Source organism: Centrocercus urophasianus, unplaced genomic scaffold (assembly GCF_019232065.1).
Source record: "Centrocercus urophasianus isolate 14NV4802_14NV808 unplaced genomic scaffold, USGS_Curo_1.0 seq_49, whole genome shotgun sequence".
NCBI classification, from domain to species: domain Eukaryota; kingdom Metazoa; phylum Chordata; class Aves; order Galliformes; family Phasianidae; genus Centrocercus; species Centrocercus urophasianus.
In genome coordinates this window covers 72,040-88,874 of record NW_024885077.1, presented here as the reverse complement: position 1 = coordinate 88,874, position 16,835 = coordinate 72,040, and the positions used below count along the sequence as shown (strand labels likewise).

At 47.2% G+C, this 16,835-nt stretch overlaps 1 protein-coding gene across 2 annotated transcripts in view; it reads right to left on the bottom strand.

The window, feature by feature from the left end:
- The window catches only part of NECAB2 (N-terminal EF-hand calcium binding protein 2), a 53,876-nt gene extending 39,321 nt beyond the window's left edge, over nt 1–14,555 (bottom strand). For both annotated transcript variants that reach the window (XM_042834721.1, XM_042834722.1), the window contains exons 1-2: nt 14,361–14,555; nt 7,414–7,438 (exon numbers count right to left, since the gene is read on the bottom strand). In XM_042834721.1, the coding sequence (XP_042690655.1) occupies nt 7,414–7,438; nt 14,361–14,555 (220 nt within the window). The remainder of the gene's footprint in view (nt 1–7,413; nt 7,439–14,360) is intronic.
- Between the last annotated feature and the right edge of the window lie 2,280 nt (nt 14,556–16,835).

Genomic DNA, 16,835 nt, shown 5'->3' with positions numbered 1-16,835 from the left:
GGGTCAGCCTCTGCTCCCAGGTAACAGTGATGGGACAAGAAGTGATGGCTTCAAGTTTCTCCAGGAGAGGTTCAGGTTGGACATGAGGAACAATTTCTTCTCCCACAGAGCAGTAATGCAGTGGCACACCTGCCCAGAGGAGGGGGGGGGAGGGGGAAGTCCCCATCCCTGGAGGTGTTCCAGAGCCGTGGGGATGTGGCACTGAGGGACGTGAGCAGAGGGCATGAGATGCAGCACTAAGGATCATGGTTCAGTGGGCAACAATGGTGATAGGTGCGCGCTTGGACCAAATGATCTTAGATGCCTTTTCCAACCTTAACAATTCTATGATTCTGTGATTCTAAATTACCCAAAGTGGCCCCAGGCTTGGCAGCATTTGGCTGAATCACAACAAATACAAATGTACCCTTGTAGCTCAGCCCTGAGAGCCATCCAGCCCCTCCTTGGCAGCGTGTGCTGGGCATGCCAATGTATCAGTTGAGTCACCCAGACCCCCCATTTGCCTAAACACTATAGCCATCCATGTTAGAAAAGTCCTTTCCACACATTTTAAAATTTCATCCCTGCTAAAACCAACCAACCAAAAAAAAAACCTAAAAAACAAAACAAACAAAAAAAACTTATGAGAAATTTAGCAGGGGGGATATTGATTTGTTAGATCTACCTTGAAAGTTTTCTGATACAGCAACGTGAGACAGTAATGAGATGGATGGAACAGTGCCCAAGATGTCTGAGCTGCCAACGTCCATCACAGCCCTCACCCTGCCTCTGCTGCCATTTCCAAGTAGAGGAGATTCCCATGTGGATGCCCTCCTCCTGCAGCAGGGAGGGGCTCATATCACCAACCCAATGGGGAGAGATGTCAGGACAGCTGTGCATAGATGCAGACCTATTTGCAAAGGAAATGCATGAATATAGCAAACATTAGGACAGCTGCAGCTGCAGGTCTCCAGGCCAGCTGGGAGCATCCAGGGATGTCCGTGATCCACCAAAACCAGTGCAAAACCCACCACTTTTGATGACAGAGCCCATGCTTTTTTTTGCCAGAGATCTCAAGGAGCTCTGTAAATGTCTCACAGTGCCCTTTGCTGGCTGTCATCATGCTGAGTAGACACATTTGCTATGCGGTGTCCAATTAAATTTCTCAATTTTGGCTCCAGAAAAAAATTTTCTTTTGAAAGTCCCCCTGACTAATTGAACAGCTTTTCATAGCCTCCTTGTGAAACCACGATCCCTCATCCCCACCCTTCACAATCTGTAACACAGCCAGTAAACCGTAGAACCATTTTCTTTTCAGCCTGAGGTATATAATGAGGGTAACAGAAGAAAGCCCACATCTCCCAGCACAAGGAGAGAAGAGAATAAAGATTGTTGTCCCTGGGTTTCAAACCTTAATTGGAGTGCCTGAAAGCAGACTGGATCAAATAATCCAAAATAGGCCAGGCAGAAGCAGCAACCCCTGCTCCGTGTCCTCGATGCCTTTGACCCAAGTGCTGCTATTGGTCTCTATTTGTGTGTTTTTGTGCGTTAGAAGCATCAAAGGAGGCTGGGTTGGTGCTTGGGCACTGACGGAATGCTCCCAAACAGAAGCCAGGCCAGACCCCTCCGTCCCCATTTTACAGGTGTGCTTAGGGGTGTCTGGGGAAGTGGGCTTCATCGTGAGGCTCGTTCCTTAAAAGATGTGCTCAGTGGGTGAAAGTTCAGAAGAAGCCACTGCCAAATTCTCTTAGCAATCTCCCATTAAGCCTGCCTGGGAATTAGCAGCACGCATCCACTGCTCTCAGCTGATTCATAACTTGAGTAATGAGGATGGGCATTCTGCATGGCACCAATTGGGCACTCAGGCTGTCAGGTATTAACCGAAGTATCAACAAGACAGTGCCTGGAAGGCCAGGCGCCCTACTCAAATAGAGCAATGTCTGCTTCACAAGCTTTCATGGTACTTTCTGTTTTCATCTTGGCAGGGATAAGCTTTAGGTGCAGGTCAGGAGTAACAATTTTAGGGAGAGACGGGCAGTAAAACTTTGCTATGCAGAAATAGGCAGGAAATGAACAGTTGTGGAAATTAATCCCATATGCTGACCATACCAGTGGCTTGAACTCATAGGAGAGTTTCTGGGCTGCATCCAACTTTGCACCAGATAAATGACACACGGGCCCTGGTAAAAGCTAAACTGGTGTGTAAGTGTCAGCACACAGTGCAGGGAGATGCAGTGCTTAATGCAGCCTGTAGTCCTGACCCTACGTACCCAGGGTAAGGGCCGTCCACCTGGCAGAATGAAGGTGGCCCAGCTCAAAAAGTAAAAAAACCTTGATTCTAATATACGTCTGCTAATGATGAGAAAAGACAAATGAGTCCAAAAATTACTTCAGCTCTTTACTGCTGCAACACAGTGGGCACTAAATATCCTCATAGCTGTGCCAAAAGAAAAAAGCATCCCTGGAAGGGCTTGGTGGCACAAATGTTGGGAAGTTACCGTCACGAGGCTGGTCAATGGCAGAAATTAAATCCTGATTCAGTACACCAATTTCAAGGGTTTAAAGGGTGGGCAGAAGTACAGGACACATCTAGTGACAGCTTGTAGGGAAGGCCAGAAAACAGCTTTCATAATTTTTGCATTAGCTCAAAATTCATCTGGTTGATAGGTTTGTTTATCACTTTGGGAACAGCATGTCCTGATTTAAACAGATGTCATCTCTTCAAAGCCACATGTGATGAACTCAGCAAGGACTTGGAAAGATAACTAAATGTACAACGGAGAGAGCTAGGAAACTTATACTTTACACAGAAGTCTGAATAACTGAAAGCAGATCAAAACTTCCTCTTGCAAAAAAACATCGTTATGTAGTTTTACAAGGTGCTTCTTGTTTGCAACATGAAATTTTGACAATCAAAATGCAAGATGTTGATTGTTATGATTTGTTTTTAAGCAAGAAAAATAAATTCAGGCTGGTTGCCAGGTCATGGAAGTACCCAACAGTTTTAGCCATACTTTAAAAACTTAATTCATCACTGCATTTTTCCACTTGAATGTGGGTGGCTTCTAATACTGTTTTTTATTACGCAAGAATTATAAATATTCTTACTTAGAACTAATGAATTAATTTGGATGCACCAGTGAGATATGAATAGCTCAAGGTTTTCCCTGGGCGTGAGGAGCGGTAGTCAAGCAGCAGGTAATTACCCTGACCTGGAAGCTAAGTGGTTTTTGATGAGTAACTCATTAGGAGCAGGGACCACAGTGCTCTGAGAGCTCATAATAAGAGCACAGATTGCAAAACAGGCACACAGTTGTGGCTGTGCAAGAAGAGCTGTGTGCATTTGGAGGGTTATTAGCTGTAGATGGTTTTCTATCCTGATATGTAATATGGAGTGTTGCAGCTCTGGCCTGGAATCTTCTTAAGATGTGATAAAAGCAACCAAAGTCAAAGCCACGAGGTGTTCAGTGTTGTATTATTGAGATCCCAGCTGGTCACCACCATTCCAATTCTGCATAAATGCATTCCCTAAAAGAGTCTCAAGTTGATGGGGAGGATGGGGAGATAAGTACTTGTGGGAGATGGAGAGGTCAGCTCAACCTCATCGAATGTCAACTCACTGATAATGAGGCTCTGGAAAGGAGACAGAAGGTCTGAATAAACAGGGGTGTTCTGTACCTGGGCATAAGATAAACTCTCTGCTGATTTTAAGACTTGTTATGGAATTTGCTTGCTTTCTAGACAATGGATCAGTGGAAATTTACTGAATACGTGTGTTAGAATATTAAAAGGCTTGCTTAGAAGAATAAGCGCAGAGACGGATACACACCATGATCATGATCATCACAGCAATAAAGCAATATTCCTGGCACAAGAACCCTATGTCGTGTTACTACCTCACGACAAGTACTCCAAGTCCTTTAATAACTATGAGGAAAATTACCATGCCAAATTCCAACTAAGTTGCCTTCTAAAAATGTTTCAATAAATTAAGAAGGCAATTAATAATTGATGCTTGCTATTTTAAAAATCCAAACAACTCCAGAAAAAAACATTTTTTCCCAGAAGTGAGATGCCATGAAAAGAGATAGATAGGTCCATGCAGGGTGAGCAATCCTCTTAGGTTTCCAGAATAAAGAAAGGACTAAAGAACAACTGCACCCGCTGCAGGGCATCAAGCAAACGGTATGGGGTACTTGGCACACGCAGTGATAGGGCAGGGGAAGTGCAGTGCTAAGTTCGTCCTATTCTCCTAACCCAGAATCCCTCCTCTAAGGTGACATTATGACATATCTCAGTTCTACGGATCCAGGGGACAGCATTGGCATGGGGTATTACTGGCACATTAGGAAGCCATTATCAGAGCAGCGCTGCTGGTTACAGGTGGGAGGAGGAGCTCTAAGAGGAGCTGGCACCATCCTGCTGCAAGCTGACAGGGCTCCATGGTCACTCTGGTGTCCAAAGCTGTTTATGTTCCCTGTTTGTGAGCAGCAGACATGCCCCCATCATTTGTAGCACAAACTCACCACACTGGGATATGCTTTATAAATAAAGGTATTAAAGGCATAAATCTCCTTTAAGGAGCTCCTAAGTGCCTCTAGCAGATAGCTGTGGGCAACTATTTAAAGAATGAGTCTCCTGGGATGGGAATGGGCATCACTCTGCCAGAGGTTCTTAATCAAGGAACCTTTTCCATCCACCTGCTGCTGCTGTGCTCCAGCTCTTTCTTTACAGCTCTGCTACATCCTCAGCAGGCTCTGAGCTGAAGGTCAGGTCAACAGAAGTCTGACACCTTCCTCTAAGTACAACCGATGAATTTTTTAAAAATTTTACATTCAAATTTCTTTGTATTTCATCTCCAAGAATAGCTGAAGATGTTCAAGAGAGCACACACTGAATGGCTTTGTTCCCATCCATGTCTTCAAACACACATCTGAGTACACTCCAGTGGATCATTTCTAATCATGTCTACAACCAAGAGCAGACAGAAACCTTTCCTGTCACTGCAGTGAATTAATGGGGTGATACAGTTGTGTCCCTAGAATGCCACTGTCATTTTCAGCCACACTCGTGCTGCCCTATCCCTTAGCAGGGTTAGTATCTGAGCCATTTTCCAAGACAGTGGTTACAGATAATTATAAAGAAAATAGATACAAAACAGGGAAGGATGTCCTTTAGAAAATGACTTGATGATCCATTGCATCAGCTTTACCAAATTACACGCAGAATATGCTCTGAGCAGAACTGATTGCATACTCTGAGGAAAAGGCGCTTCCCTGAGATCCTGGGAGCAGGATTTATTTGCTGAAGGTGACACAGCCTGGTGTTATTTGCAGCAAAGTGCCCGGTCAGCTCTCCGGCCAGCTGCTCACATTGCAGCAGCTAATGGCAGCATCTTGCATTGATAGCACGGTGCTATCAAGATGCCCAGCCATGGGAGACCACAGCTGCAGGGACTGGAGATTTTGAAATACTTGTTCTGTTTCCATCAAGCAACATTTTTATAACCAATCATTGAAATTAGGCTGTTCTATTAAAATCAAAGCATCTTAATCTGAATGCTGCCATTAATTTGAATGCTGGGCTATTTATCTTGTCATTGATTAACAGCTTTTGGAAGAGTAGCAAAGTACGTGTTAGATAACCCAGATGATGAACAGCTCTGCTCCGTGAGCCCACAGCAAGATGCTTCCATTTTCCTTCCACACGCCAATTAAATGATTAAGTATTGTTTTCCAGGGCCGAAGGAATTACATGGCAGTAGGTGGGTTTATTAGCAAAGAAGGAAAAACACTCCTACATGGAAGGAAAAGATCATTCTGAGTGACTGACAGCCATGCCCCTCAAAGCATGTCTGGAGGTAGCTGAATTATTCACTGTCAGGTCATGGCCCAGCCCTTTGCCCTTTTCGCAGACTATTTACCAGTTTCTCCAGACATCTCCAACGCATTCGTCACATCAAGATGTGCTACCCAGTCTGTTGCTCATATAGATGGTCATAAATGTAGCTGTTGTCAATAGGGAAGAGGCTGGGGGCAACTCAAACTGGTCACAGAGACCAAGGCATCCTTCGATGAGTAAGAGCTGCTCCGTTACTTTACCTTAAGCACCTCAGCACACAGCTTAGGCACTGAGCGGAATCACCTGCAGGCAGGAACCTCAGCATGGTAGGAAATGTAGAAACCCCTTTCTACAGGGGAGTTGGTCTGGATGGCCTGCAGGAGTCCCTAGACACTCAAATGTTTCTAGGATAACATGCTATGGCATCTAATTCTATTGTACATGAATTAATAATTTAATGTGAGGAGCTTTGGAAGAAAGGAGAGGGAGAAGCTCTGCAATCCCCATGGCCGTGCTCTGCAGTTACTACACCAGAACTGGGCGTGCTGTGTTCACACCACACACACTGCTTCATGGGGCTGGAAGCAATCAAGAAGCTGGAAAGAATTCCACATGTAACAACTCTTGGCTGTAGGGATTTGCAGTTTAAATAGGACACCTCCTTAAGCATATAGTGGAAGGAGTAGCATGGGAACTTGCATATGACAATTTCAGCTGGAGACTCAGTCATTTAGCAAGTTGGAAACAGGTGGAAATCAACTCAGCAGCACAACTGAGCACCCAAGTCTGCTGGGAACACAGATGTGCACCAGCAGGACAGGGCTCTGCAAACATGACAACACCACAGCAACCTGCACCCAGATTTGTAATTTTTTTTTCAAATTTTTGCAGGCAAATATGTCACAGGAGATTCACAATAATTTAATACTTTGTGACCTAGACTCTCTACTTCTAAGCCATGCAAACACCCCTATCTGATGGTCAGAGAGCATCCAGGGGAGCACTGTGGTGCTGGACATGTTCACATTGGATATTAGGAGAAAATTCTTCTCTCAAAGAGCAGTGAGGCTGTGGCACAGCTGCCCAGGCAGATAAGGAAGTCACTGTCCCTGGAGGTGTCCAGAGCTGTGGGGATGTGGCACTGAGGGATGTGGGCACGGTGGGGCTGGGCTGGGGTTGGGCTTAACGGTCTTAGTGGTCTTTTCTCTGATGTGTGTGCCCGGTCCATCCAGAACCAGGCTACAGATATTCACAGTGCAGATTTATTTTGCAAAGCTGTTCCAAGATGACAAAGAACTGGTCCTTCATTTATCACTTGACTGAGGTTAACAAAAATATGCTTGTTATTTTGAGACTTTTAAAATTGCCCCAAATTTGGCAGGTATTGCGGTGCAGACTTGCACACGGGTATCACATCTGCCCTAAGAATACCTCAGCCAAAGAAACGACAAAACCTATTCCAACGCTTAAACACCACCAGTGTCAGTCCCAGCAAGACGGATGGCATTTAAACAGTTACCACCTGGGAAAAAGAACAGCAATGCTGACAAAAGTTCAGTGACTAAATGGTGAGACATGCATGTCCAGACTTACCATTTTTGTCAGCTCTTCTAAAAATCTGGAATTGAAAGAGAGAGAGAAAGAAGGATTACTCAGGAGTTTGGTTGCACCCTCCAAACATCCATATGCTTCCCCCACCCAATCCCAGCTCCTGCTCCAGTGCAAAGGGCAAGTATTCCCTGGGAAGCATCAGTGCTTTGGCTTTGGAAGTAACCAAAGGGTCTGGTGGTAGGAAGAGTCTTTTAGCACACTGCAATTAATAGCAGAACCCTTGTGCAAGGGCTGAAATCTTACAGGCTGCTGCCAGGAATGGCTGTTAGCACAGGTTTGGCCATAAATTACTGAAAAATTAAGATGCTCATAAACTGGACAGAAAAAGAGACAACATTATCATCACCTCTTCATATCTGACTCTATTAATTTGAGCCAGAGCAGAGATTTTGGCTGTTCAAAGGCATTTCCCTGCAGAGGGAATAAAAGCACCAGGACAGATCAGAGAGCCAGAAAAATGCAATCTTTTCTGGGTCATAAAATCATTACAGGGAAAAAAAAAAAAGTCAGAGAAGAAACTGCTGCACACAAGAAACCCAAGAGACAAATTGCATTGCAGAATATGCTATTTAAATGCATACAGTTTAATTAAGCAACATTAATCATTCTGCTGGAACTGCTTCCTAGGCTGCTCAGGGCTAAGTCGAAGCTGCTCTTTCTTGGGCTCTTTCTTGGGCAGAAGCAAGCACTTTCTGCTTCATACGAATGGCGCAAACAGCCACATCCCAAACTTCAGGAGCCATAGAAGCCCTGCAAGATTTAGAGCTTGCCACCACACTTCTTGGGCTGACCATTTCTGAGAACAACCAGAAGTGTGGAGGGAAATCCTACGTCTGCAGGCTCATGGACCATGAGGATATGGGTTTTGAAGGAGCAGGCATTGTTTTCCATGGGATGGAAGAATTAGTGGGCCAGTGGGACATCAGGCAGCCCCAGGATTTCTGCACACATCACTCAGCCATGAGCACCACGCTCATGGAAATGACTGTATTCCTGACTTGGACGACCCATGTCCTTGATTTATTTTATAGGGCCAAGCTGCTTAGCATTGCTGTCGGTGAGCAAGTTCTTAATTGGATTGCTACAATTTTGCCTAGGAAAATGATAAAACAGGACACCAGAAAAGAAAGCTATTCAAGATACAGCCACCTGTTAGCATGGGCAGATGGGACCATGGCATGAATGAACATCAGGAGGCTGATGGAGATGTGATCTGCTCTGTGATGGCTTGCCAGTGCTGCCTAAAATGTTGCTCCTGCAAGGAATAAGGATTTACACTAAACTGTAAAACTAAAGCAAACTGCACCAGCCACCTGGGTGGGTGCTATTTTCACAGCTGGTAAAAAGAAATTATCTAGCCCACAATGTACTGCACTGAACTTCTCCTCATCAGTCGTGTTACAAAGCTATCAGGGAAACTTCTGAAGAACAAGCTAAACTGTACAGTGAGGATTCCCACAGCACGGGCCAGATTAACCTGTGTTATGGGATGTACTCTTGAAGTACATGCAGTTCCCTGGCTGCAGCATACTTAGAATCTTTAAGGTTGGAAAGGATTTCTAATATCATCATGTCCAACATTCCACCTATTTCCAATACTGCCCTCAAACCACAGTTTGTGCCACATCCCCATGGCTCCTGAACACCTCCAGGGATGGGGACTCTTCCACCTCCCTGGGCAGCTGTGCTACTGCCTGTCCACTCTTTTAGAGAAGTTCTTCCTAATACCCAAATTGAACCTCCTCTGAAGCAACTTGAGGCCGTTACCTCTCATCCTGTCTTGCTCCATTTGCCAGGTGGTTAGATGCACATAATCACTATTGTACCTTGAACCAGCAACATCTTTCAAGAGTTCCAATGGCTTTCTCTAAAATGTACATTTTCTGTGGTGCTCTCAAATAGCTACTGCAATTATTTGACAGAAGAAAGCAATTCAAAACGTTGGTGGTAACAATAAACTTTAAGTAAAATTGATGGTTTCAAATTTAAACAGTCAGCTCTGATTTCTCAGAGCTCTTGGATGAGAAAGAGCTACACTGGAGGCTACTTGAGGGAGGTTTTCTTGGCAATTTCATTAAATTGACACAATCACTCCCCTAACAAGCCCAGGAATTATTGCAGGGTTTGTAGAGTTCATTATTCTTTCAGCAGGTTAGCACGATGTTGATTTAAAATAGAGTGCAGCTGGGCCAGAATTCTGTGTTCCTGCTGACCTCAGTGCAGAATCGAGGACAAACAAGACCTGTCCTCCTGGGTGAGGAGAGCCTGCGGGTGACAAAACACCATGCAGGGAGACACAAAGTGCAGGCGGATCTGCTCACGGTGTTCCCTCATCCCTGTGCTGTTGCTTTCCTCATCTGGAGTTTGTCCTCATCTGGAGCTGAGACAAGGCTTTACGAACTCCCATAAGGAAATTCCTCTCCAACGACCTCTGTTATTCTTTCTGGTGCTAATGACAGAAAATAATGACTCGAAATATTACTGCTTTGGACTACATCATTACAGGCCGTCCTGCAATGGTCTTTCCCCACGCAGGGCAAGGGCCTGGCTGGGTGTTTCAGTAGGAAATACAATGTTGGCATGGAAACGCGGTCCCAGTCATTGTGCCCCTACAAAGCTGCAGAGCTGCGGGGTTCACAGCACGTCCTCCCAGAGAGGAGCAGCCGACACCATGCCCTCGCCTTTCACCTCTCCTCTTACTGCTCTGCTTTTTACTGCCTCGCTCTCAGAAATCAAGGCTGAAAGAGAGTGGCAGGGGTTGCAGTTGACGCTGTTCTGTGTAAAGTGCTGGTAGTTCCGTGAGCGCCAGCCTTGGGTGCAGCTCCATCAAGGATGGCAGAGATAAGTTAGTCCTCAGCAAAACACAGAGCAGGTCAAACTAAAAGCTTAATCTGACATGAAGGCGTGGGCATTGCTTTCCTCAGGGGTTTTCAAACTAGGGCCAAAAAGAGTAGCCATGAGGCACGCGGCCACTGTTGGCCAAGCCAGGGGCCGTGCCCCTCCCAGCAGCTTCACCCCAAAAGGAGCCAACGGGGCAGCATGGCTGCTGGTCCTCGGCATTTCCATCCAATGTGTTTCCCACTTGCATGATCAGAGGTGGTATGGACAGTGAGGGCATGAGTAAGAGCAGTCTGTAACTAAGAACTGAAGTACTCCCAGACAGAGTAATACCTGTCTAGACATTTCCCACATCTGAGGAGCCTATAATCCCAGCTCTGTATTGCACGTATACTCAGTCACACACAGCAAATACCACCTGATACAGTTTTTTCCAAAACCCCACTCCTATTTTCCCTTTTATTAGTCTTATGATACTTGTGGATCATCTCTGAACCAGAAAGTCACTGTGACCACAGGTGTTTGTAGGACCACCGTGCCAATTTCAACTCCTTTGCAAAAGGGATTTTGACCTCCTGGCTGCAGGCAGAAACTGCCCACAAAGGGCATCTCAAGCAGCCCAGGACGAAGACAGAGATCACAATCTGATCTCCTTCTATGACCAGATGACCTGCCTGGTGGATTAGGGAAAAGCTGCGGATGTAGTCTGCCTAGACTTGAGTAAAGCCTTTGACACTGGCTTCCACAATGTTCTCCTGCAGAAGCTGCAGCCCATGGCTTGGACAGAGTCTTTACTGGGTAAAAAATTGCCTGGATGGCCAGGCCCAGAGAGTAGTGGTGGATGGAGTTACATCCAGCTGGCAGTTACAAGCGGTGATCCCCAGGGGTCAGTGCTGGGGTCAGCCCTACTTAGTATCCATAGTGATGATTTGGACAAGGGGATTGAGAACATCTTCAGTAATTTTGCAGTTCACACCAAGTTGGGGGGAAGTGTTGGTCTGAGTGTAGGAAGGCCCAGGAATCTGGATAGGCTGGATCAATGGGCTAAGGCCAACTGCATGAGCTTTAACAAGGCCAAGTGCCAGGTTCTGCACTTCAGACACAACAACCTCATGCATCACTTCAGGGTTGGGGTAGCTGGAATTCTGCCCAGCGAGGTGATGGAGTCACCATCTGTGGAGGTGTTAAAGACCCATGGAGATGTGGCACAGAGGGATGTGTTTACTAGGCATGGTGGGGGTGGGTAGGGGTTGAACCTGGGGATCTGAGAGGTCTTTTCCAACCTTAATGAGTCTATGATTCTATATAAACATTGCCATAATCTTATCTCAGAAGCTATGGGTAGACTTCTTTTATCTACAGCAGCCCAGATGCTGTCAGTCTGAGTCTGAGGCTCCTGATGACAGGGCAGCACTATGCAGACTCACCGTGGGATGCAAGCACCCAGGTGAACCCCTGGGTGATACCAGCTGACACTGTGTGAGCTCACCACTGAGCACATCTCCCGTTCCTTCTGCCACCACCACTCAGGATCATCTCTCACTCCTGGTTTCATTGCTGCAGCTTCAAGAAATGCTAAGGACTTAAATCTCTTCCTCATTAGTCCATTACCAGGTTTTCACCATTCCACAGTTTTAGCAGTTTGAGCTGAACTATTATTCAATATTATTCAACTTTTACCTAGAAAGACACAAGAAAAATAAAGGGAAATTACGGAGACACCCCTAAGTTATGATTTATCCCTGAAGCAACAGCAGCCAGGCTGGTGGCAGAAGACATCTGCTCCCCGTGGACCTCCTTCCTCAGCCCTTGCTTTCACCCCACAACATCCTGGTTTTGTTTCTTGGATGCAAAGGGAGCAGGAAAGTTCTCACTGACCCATTACCACCCTCTTGGCCCAGAAGAGTCAGAACAAACACTTTGATGATGTTGAGTCGGAAGAAATCCAGAACAGATAAGGAGAAGTGACTGCCATGTCATTAGCATCAGAGCCACTTTAAGCAATTCATAACCAAAGCAAGCTTAGCCCTCACCTCAACTCGTGAGGATGTTATTTAAACACAGAATCTGCCAGGGCTCTTCCTGTATGCCCTGAGGAGCCACAGTGCTTGGAGCTGGAACTGCTCTTCCCATATGCACACAAAGCACGGAAGCTGCATGAGCTAATTGGAAATACCTAAGGATTACTGTGGAATCATTGTTACCTTTCGTGAACACTAACCCAAATGCACATTTTCCCAGTTAAGGCTGGCTTTCTCAATGCCCTCGAAGTGCCAGTTATAGTAAACCCACAACTTACACAGAAGTTTCTATTGTAGCTGGAGAAAAGTGAGAAGCGTGTTCTAAAGAAGGAGGAAAAAAAAAAAAAAACCACCACAAACCCTCAAACTTTATATTTCCAGAACCCATTTCTCTTTTCAGTGGGTAAGAAAGGGCTCCAGTCCCATTGTGAAGGAGAAATGGGCTGAGGACCCGCATGTTCAGCACTGTCCTAGTTCCCAATGGCTGAACCATTCTAAAAACTGAGGGCTCATTTTCTCAGTTCAAAGTAGAATAAAAAAATCCACTTAAAGAAAGTAAAGTTGAACAGATAAGGCACTGTTTTTTCTGGGAACACAGCCCTAGCTCAAAAATCTCAGAATCTCTAGGTATCCAAGTAATTGCGCCCCCCCCCCCCCCCTCCCCGTTACACATACACTCCCAAGCCCACACTGGTGTAAGATTTCAGCAGGGCAGGAAAAAAAAAAAAAAGAGAAAAATTTAACATAAAAAATCATAAGGGTATTTCATTTCTCATTTTGATTTCTCCAGGCATGACCAGCCATCAGCGTTCTGCTCTCTCCTCTGCTTTTGGCTGCCCAATAGACACAGTTGAGTTGTTTCATCCAGGGAACTGGAATGCCTAGCCGCCCGTGGTGCTCACATACTGGATGAGTTACACTCACCAGCCCATACCAGCACTTACAAATGGCTTAGAAAACACAAGGGCTTGCCTGGGAGAGCTCTGGCTGCCTGACACTGAAGGGGCCAAGAGAGCATGAGTTATCCTTCATGACTGCCAGCACCTCTGGAGCTTATTTTTGCACTCACAACATTTTATTTTTAAAGCTAGCATATAGCAGAGCTGAGGATGCACACATTTAATAATTAGATGCTGCAGCCAGAAAATCTGTGTAATTACACCATTTGCACACCAGTTATTTCATCCCATTCTCCCAATTCATTTAAGCACAAATAACCTCACCATCCCCCTAATCAGGAAGCCTATAAATACCCAAGTGGAGGCACCAGGCACACCACTGTGTGTTCCCCAGACCCTGGTAAGTGAGCCCTGGATTTGATGCACCCACAGGCAGGCAGTGCCACACTGCCATCCTGTCAGGTATTGGGGTGCAGGAGTCAGGGTGCACTCCAAAACTTAGGGAGTGATGGGGACCCTCCTGCAAGTGATTTGTGTGACTTGAAGTCTTGCATCCCCATCAGGTTGAGCTGATGCCAGGATTAAGGACTCACAGTGCATTCCCACACTCAGGTGATGGGTGGTCTGGGGGCTGCAGGACATGGGAAAGGGGATGCAGGACCCAGGGTGTACTCCCATGCTCAGACCAGGAGCCCAGCCAGCCTGGGGGATGAGCAGAAAGGGCATTTGAGCTGCATCCGCACCCCCAGCGAGCCCATGGGGTAAGAACCAGGACCCAGGATATAATCCCAATCTTAAATTGCTCCCAGTGTGCAGGACCCCACATCCAGCCAGAATAGGGGTGCAGAGCCCAGGCAAGGGGATGCAGGGTCTGGGCTCATATACCCTACGCTCATAGGGTCCGGGAGATGCAGGATCAAGCTGCACCTTATTCCTATCTGCCTCGGGGCGGACAGGGCAGGAACCGGGCTGCACCCATCCGCAGCCAGTCGCGGATGCAGGACCCATGCAAGGGAATGCAGGACCAGGAAATAACCCCGATGCCACGCCGGTCGGGGGGTGCAGGATGCAGCAGGAGGGCTGCAGGAATCCCTGTGCACTCCCGTGGGCTTGCAGGACCCGCGCTAAGGGGATGCCCGACCCCGAGCCGAGGGACCTCGGGGTCACTCACATCGAGGATGACGGAGGTGCCCTTCCTCTGCGCGGAGGCTCCCGAGGTGAGCAGCTCCCTGTCGGCGACGCCCTTGTCGCTCATCCTGGCCCCGACCCAGCGCAGCAGCCCGTCCAGCCCGCGCAGCGCCGGCGCTGGCTTCCGCAGCAGCCTGTGCACGCCGGCCCGGCAGTACCGCGCCGCCTGCTCGCACATCGCTCCGCCCGGCCTCGTGCCGGAGCCGGGGCTCCCTCCTCCTCCTCCTCCTCCTCCTCCTCCTTCTTCCCCCTCCTCCTCCTTCTCGCCCTCCTCCTCCGCATCGCGGCCAGGGGCGGGCTCCTACTTCCTCGCTCTGTCCTGCTGTCAGATTTTGGGGTGGGGGTCCCAGCGCAGTTCTCATCTCCCTCCCAGAGCAGCTCTTCAGACGTGATTCTTGCTAGTAAATAAAACTTGGTTCTGATCCCACAGCCCAAAAAGCCCCTACGACGAACAGCCAGGGATGTCAGTTGGGGAAATGCTGCATCTGTGGCTGCAGAGCTAAGAGTGGTGCTCAGCTGAAGATTCCCAATCCCATCCTTCTGTTTCACAAAGATGTTCACTGCTGGTACACTTGTTTCACCTGCACAAGCCTTGATCTTCCTACGGATAAGCCCTGCACACCTAAGATCACAGAATCATAGAATAGGAGTCATTAATGTTGGAGAAGACCTCCCACATCCCCAAGCCCTACCTTAGCCCAACCCCACTGTACCCACTGCCCACGTCCTTCAGTGCCACATCCCCACGGCGCTGGGATACGACCAGGGACTCCCCCCGTCCTTGGGCAGCTGAGCCACCTGCATCACTGCTCTGTGGGAGAAGGAATTGTTTCTGATATCCAACTCAAACCTGCTCTGGCAGAACTTGAGGCCATCATCTCTCATCCTATTGCTGTTATCCAGAAGCAAAAGCTGAACTCCACCCCACCACAACCTCCTTTCAAGGGCTGGAGAGAGCAAGGTGCCTCTATGTGAGCTCAGACACAGGGGGTGCACTGGGGTGGGGAGCTTGGAACCCTCACTGGGGTCCCCAGGGACTCATGGGGACTTGGTGCCAGCCCAGCCCTTGTGAGCGCTGCACTTTGACACTATGCCTGCTCCCCACAAAAAGGACCAACAAAATGCTGGCACCATTCAGACCTGCTTCACATCTCTGAGGAAATATACTCCAAGGCACAGCACGCCCCGGCATGTCCAAGCACCAGCTACTGCTGCTGCTCTGTCCATAATCTTCATGCCCCAAGTGACAGCAGCCTTTTCATGTTTTTGCAATCCCCATTTTTTATCCAATGCCTTTTGTGGGGAAATATCCCTTTTGTGAGGAACAGGCTTAGTGTCAAAGTGCAGCTTCTTTCTCCTTTAGGCATCTCCCTGCTAAATGGGTCAGTTAGGCTGTGCTAATCACAGCCAGCTTGGCACTGCTGTATGCTCTTTGCTGCATAATTTCATAAGCAAAGTTCTTTAGATTTTCCTTTCTTTCCATTTGCTCTTAAGATTCATTGCTCTGTTTGGAAGTCTGAGGCTATTTATCTTCTTTTGTCCAAATCTTTTCCTGTTAATGTCAAAACCAGCTTTACCACATTTAAATACTCATTTTTCTTCCTTAGTGAATCGAGACTGGAAAAAATTTCAGCCACTCGAAATGGAAGCAGCAAATGTTAATGATGAGCTGGGACAGGAAGATGCAGGCTCAGCTCCAGGCGTAGTGCCGGAGGTCTCCAGGCTCCTGCCACAGCCAAGGCAGAACAGAAGGCAGCACCTGTGCATGCTCTGCCCTCTCTGCACCATGGGGGTCTGAGCTAATGAAAACCTTCCAGCAAAACGTCAGCTGAGGCTTGCTGATGCTTGCTGATGCTTGCTAATTGCTGCTGGGATTGATCTGGCTGCTCAGGGCTGGGAGGAGGAATCAGTGACCCCACAAAGAGGGGAGTCCGGTAGAGCAGAACTGACACCCTACACAGGTGCAGGAGCACAGCTGGACCCTGCAGAGCCCTGTTAGCCCCTGCAACATCAGGACTGTCCTGCTGTGGAAAGGCGAGCCTTTCCCAAATTACACTGTGACACAGGCTAGTTTGTTTAGCAATAGGTTCAGTGTATTAATTTAAGGACCAACGTATTAGTTTAGCAAAAGGCATCAATGAGTGCTATTTCTAAAAAGATCCATTTCAATTTTGCTCAGTATGTGAACAGCCTTGTTTTCCCAATAATTCTGCTTCATGAGCAGCGCTGGAGTAATAATGGACTACATTTATCTTTGCATCCACCAGGTGCATGGACTTTTTCCTCCAATGTCACGTATATTATTTTGGAAATTGTCATTACAAGCAATGAAAGTTTGTCAAACTGGGGAAAAACAGCTAGAGGTCAGCCAGAAGTCTCTGTGATTAGGCTGATGGTGGAAAAATGGGGAGAAAGTGAGTGGTCGTAGGACCGCCTTATCTGCAACCATGTATGAACA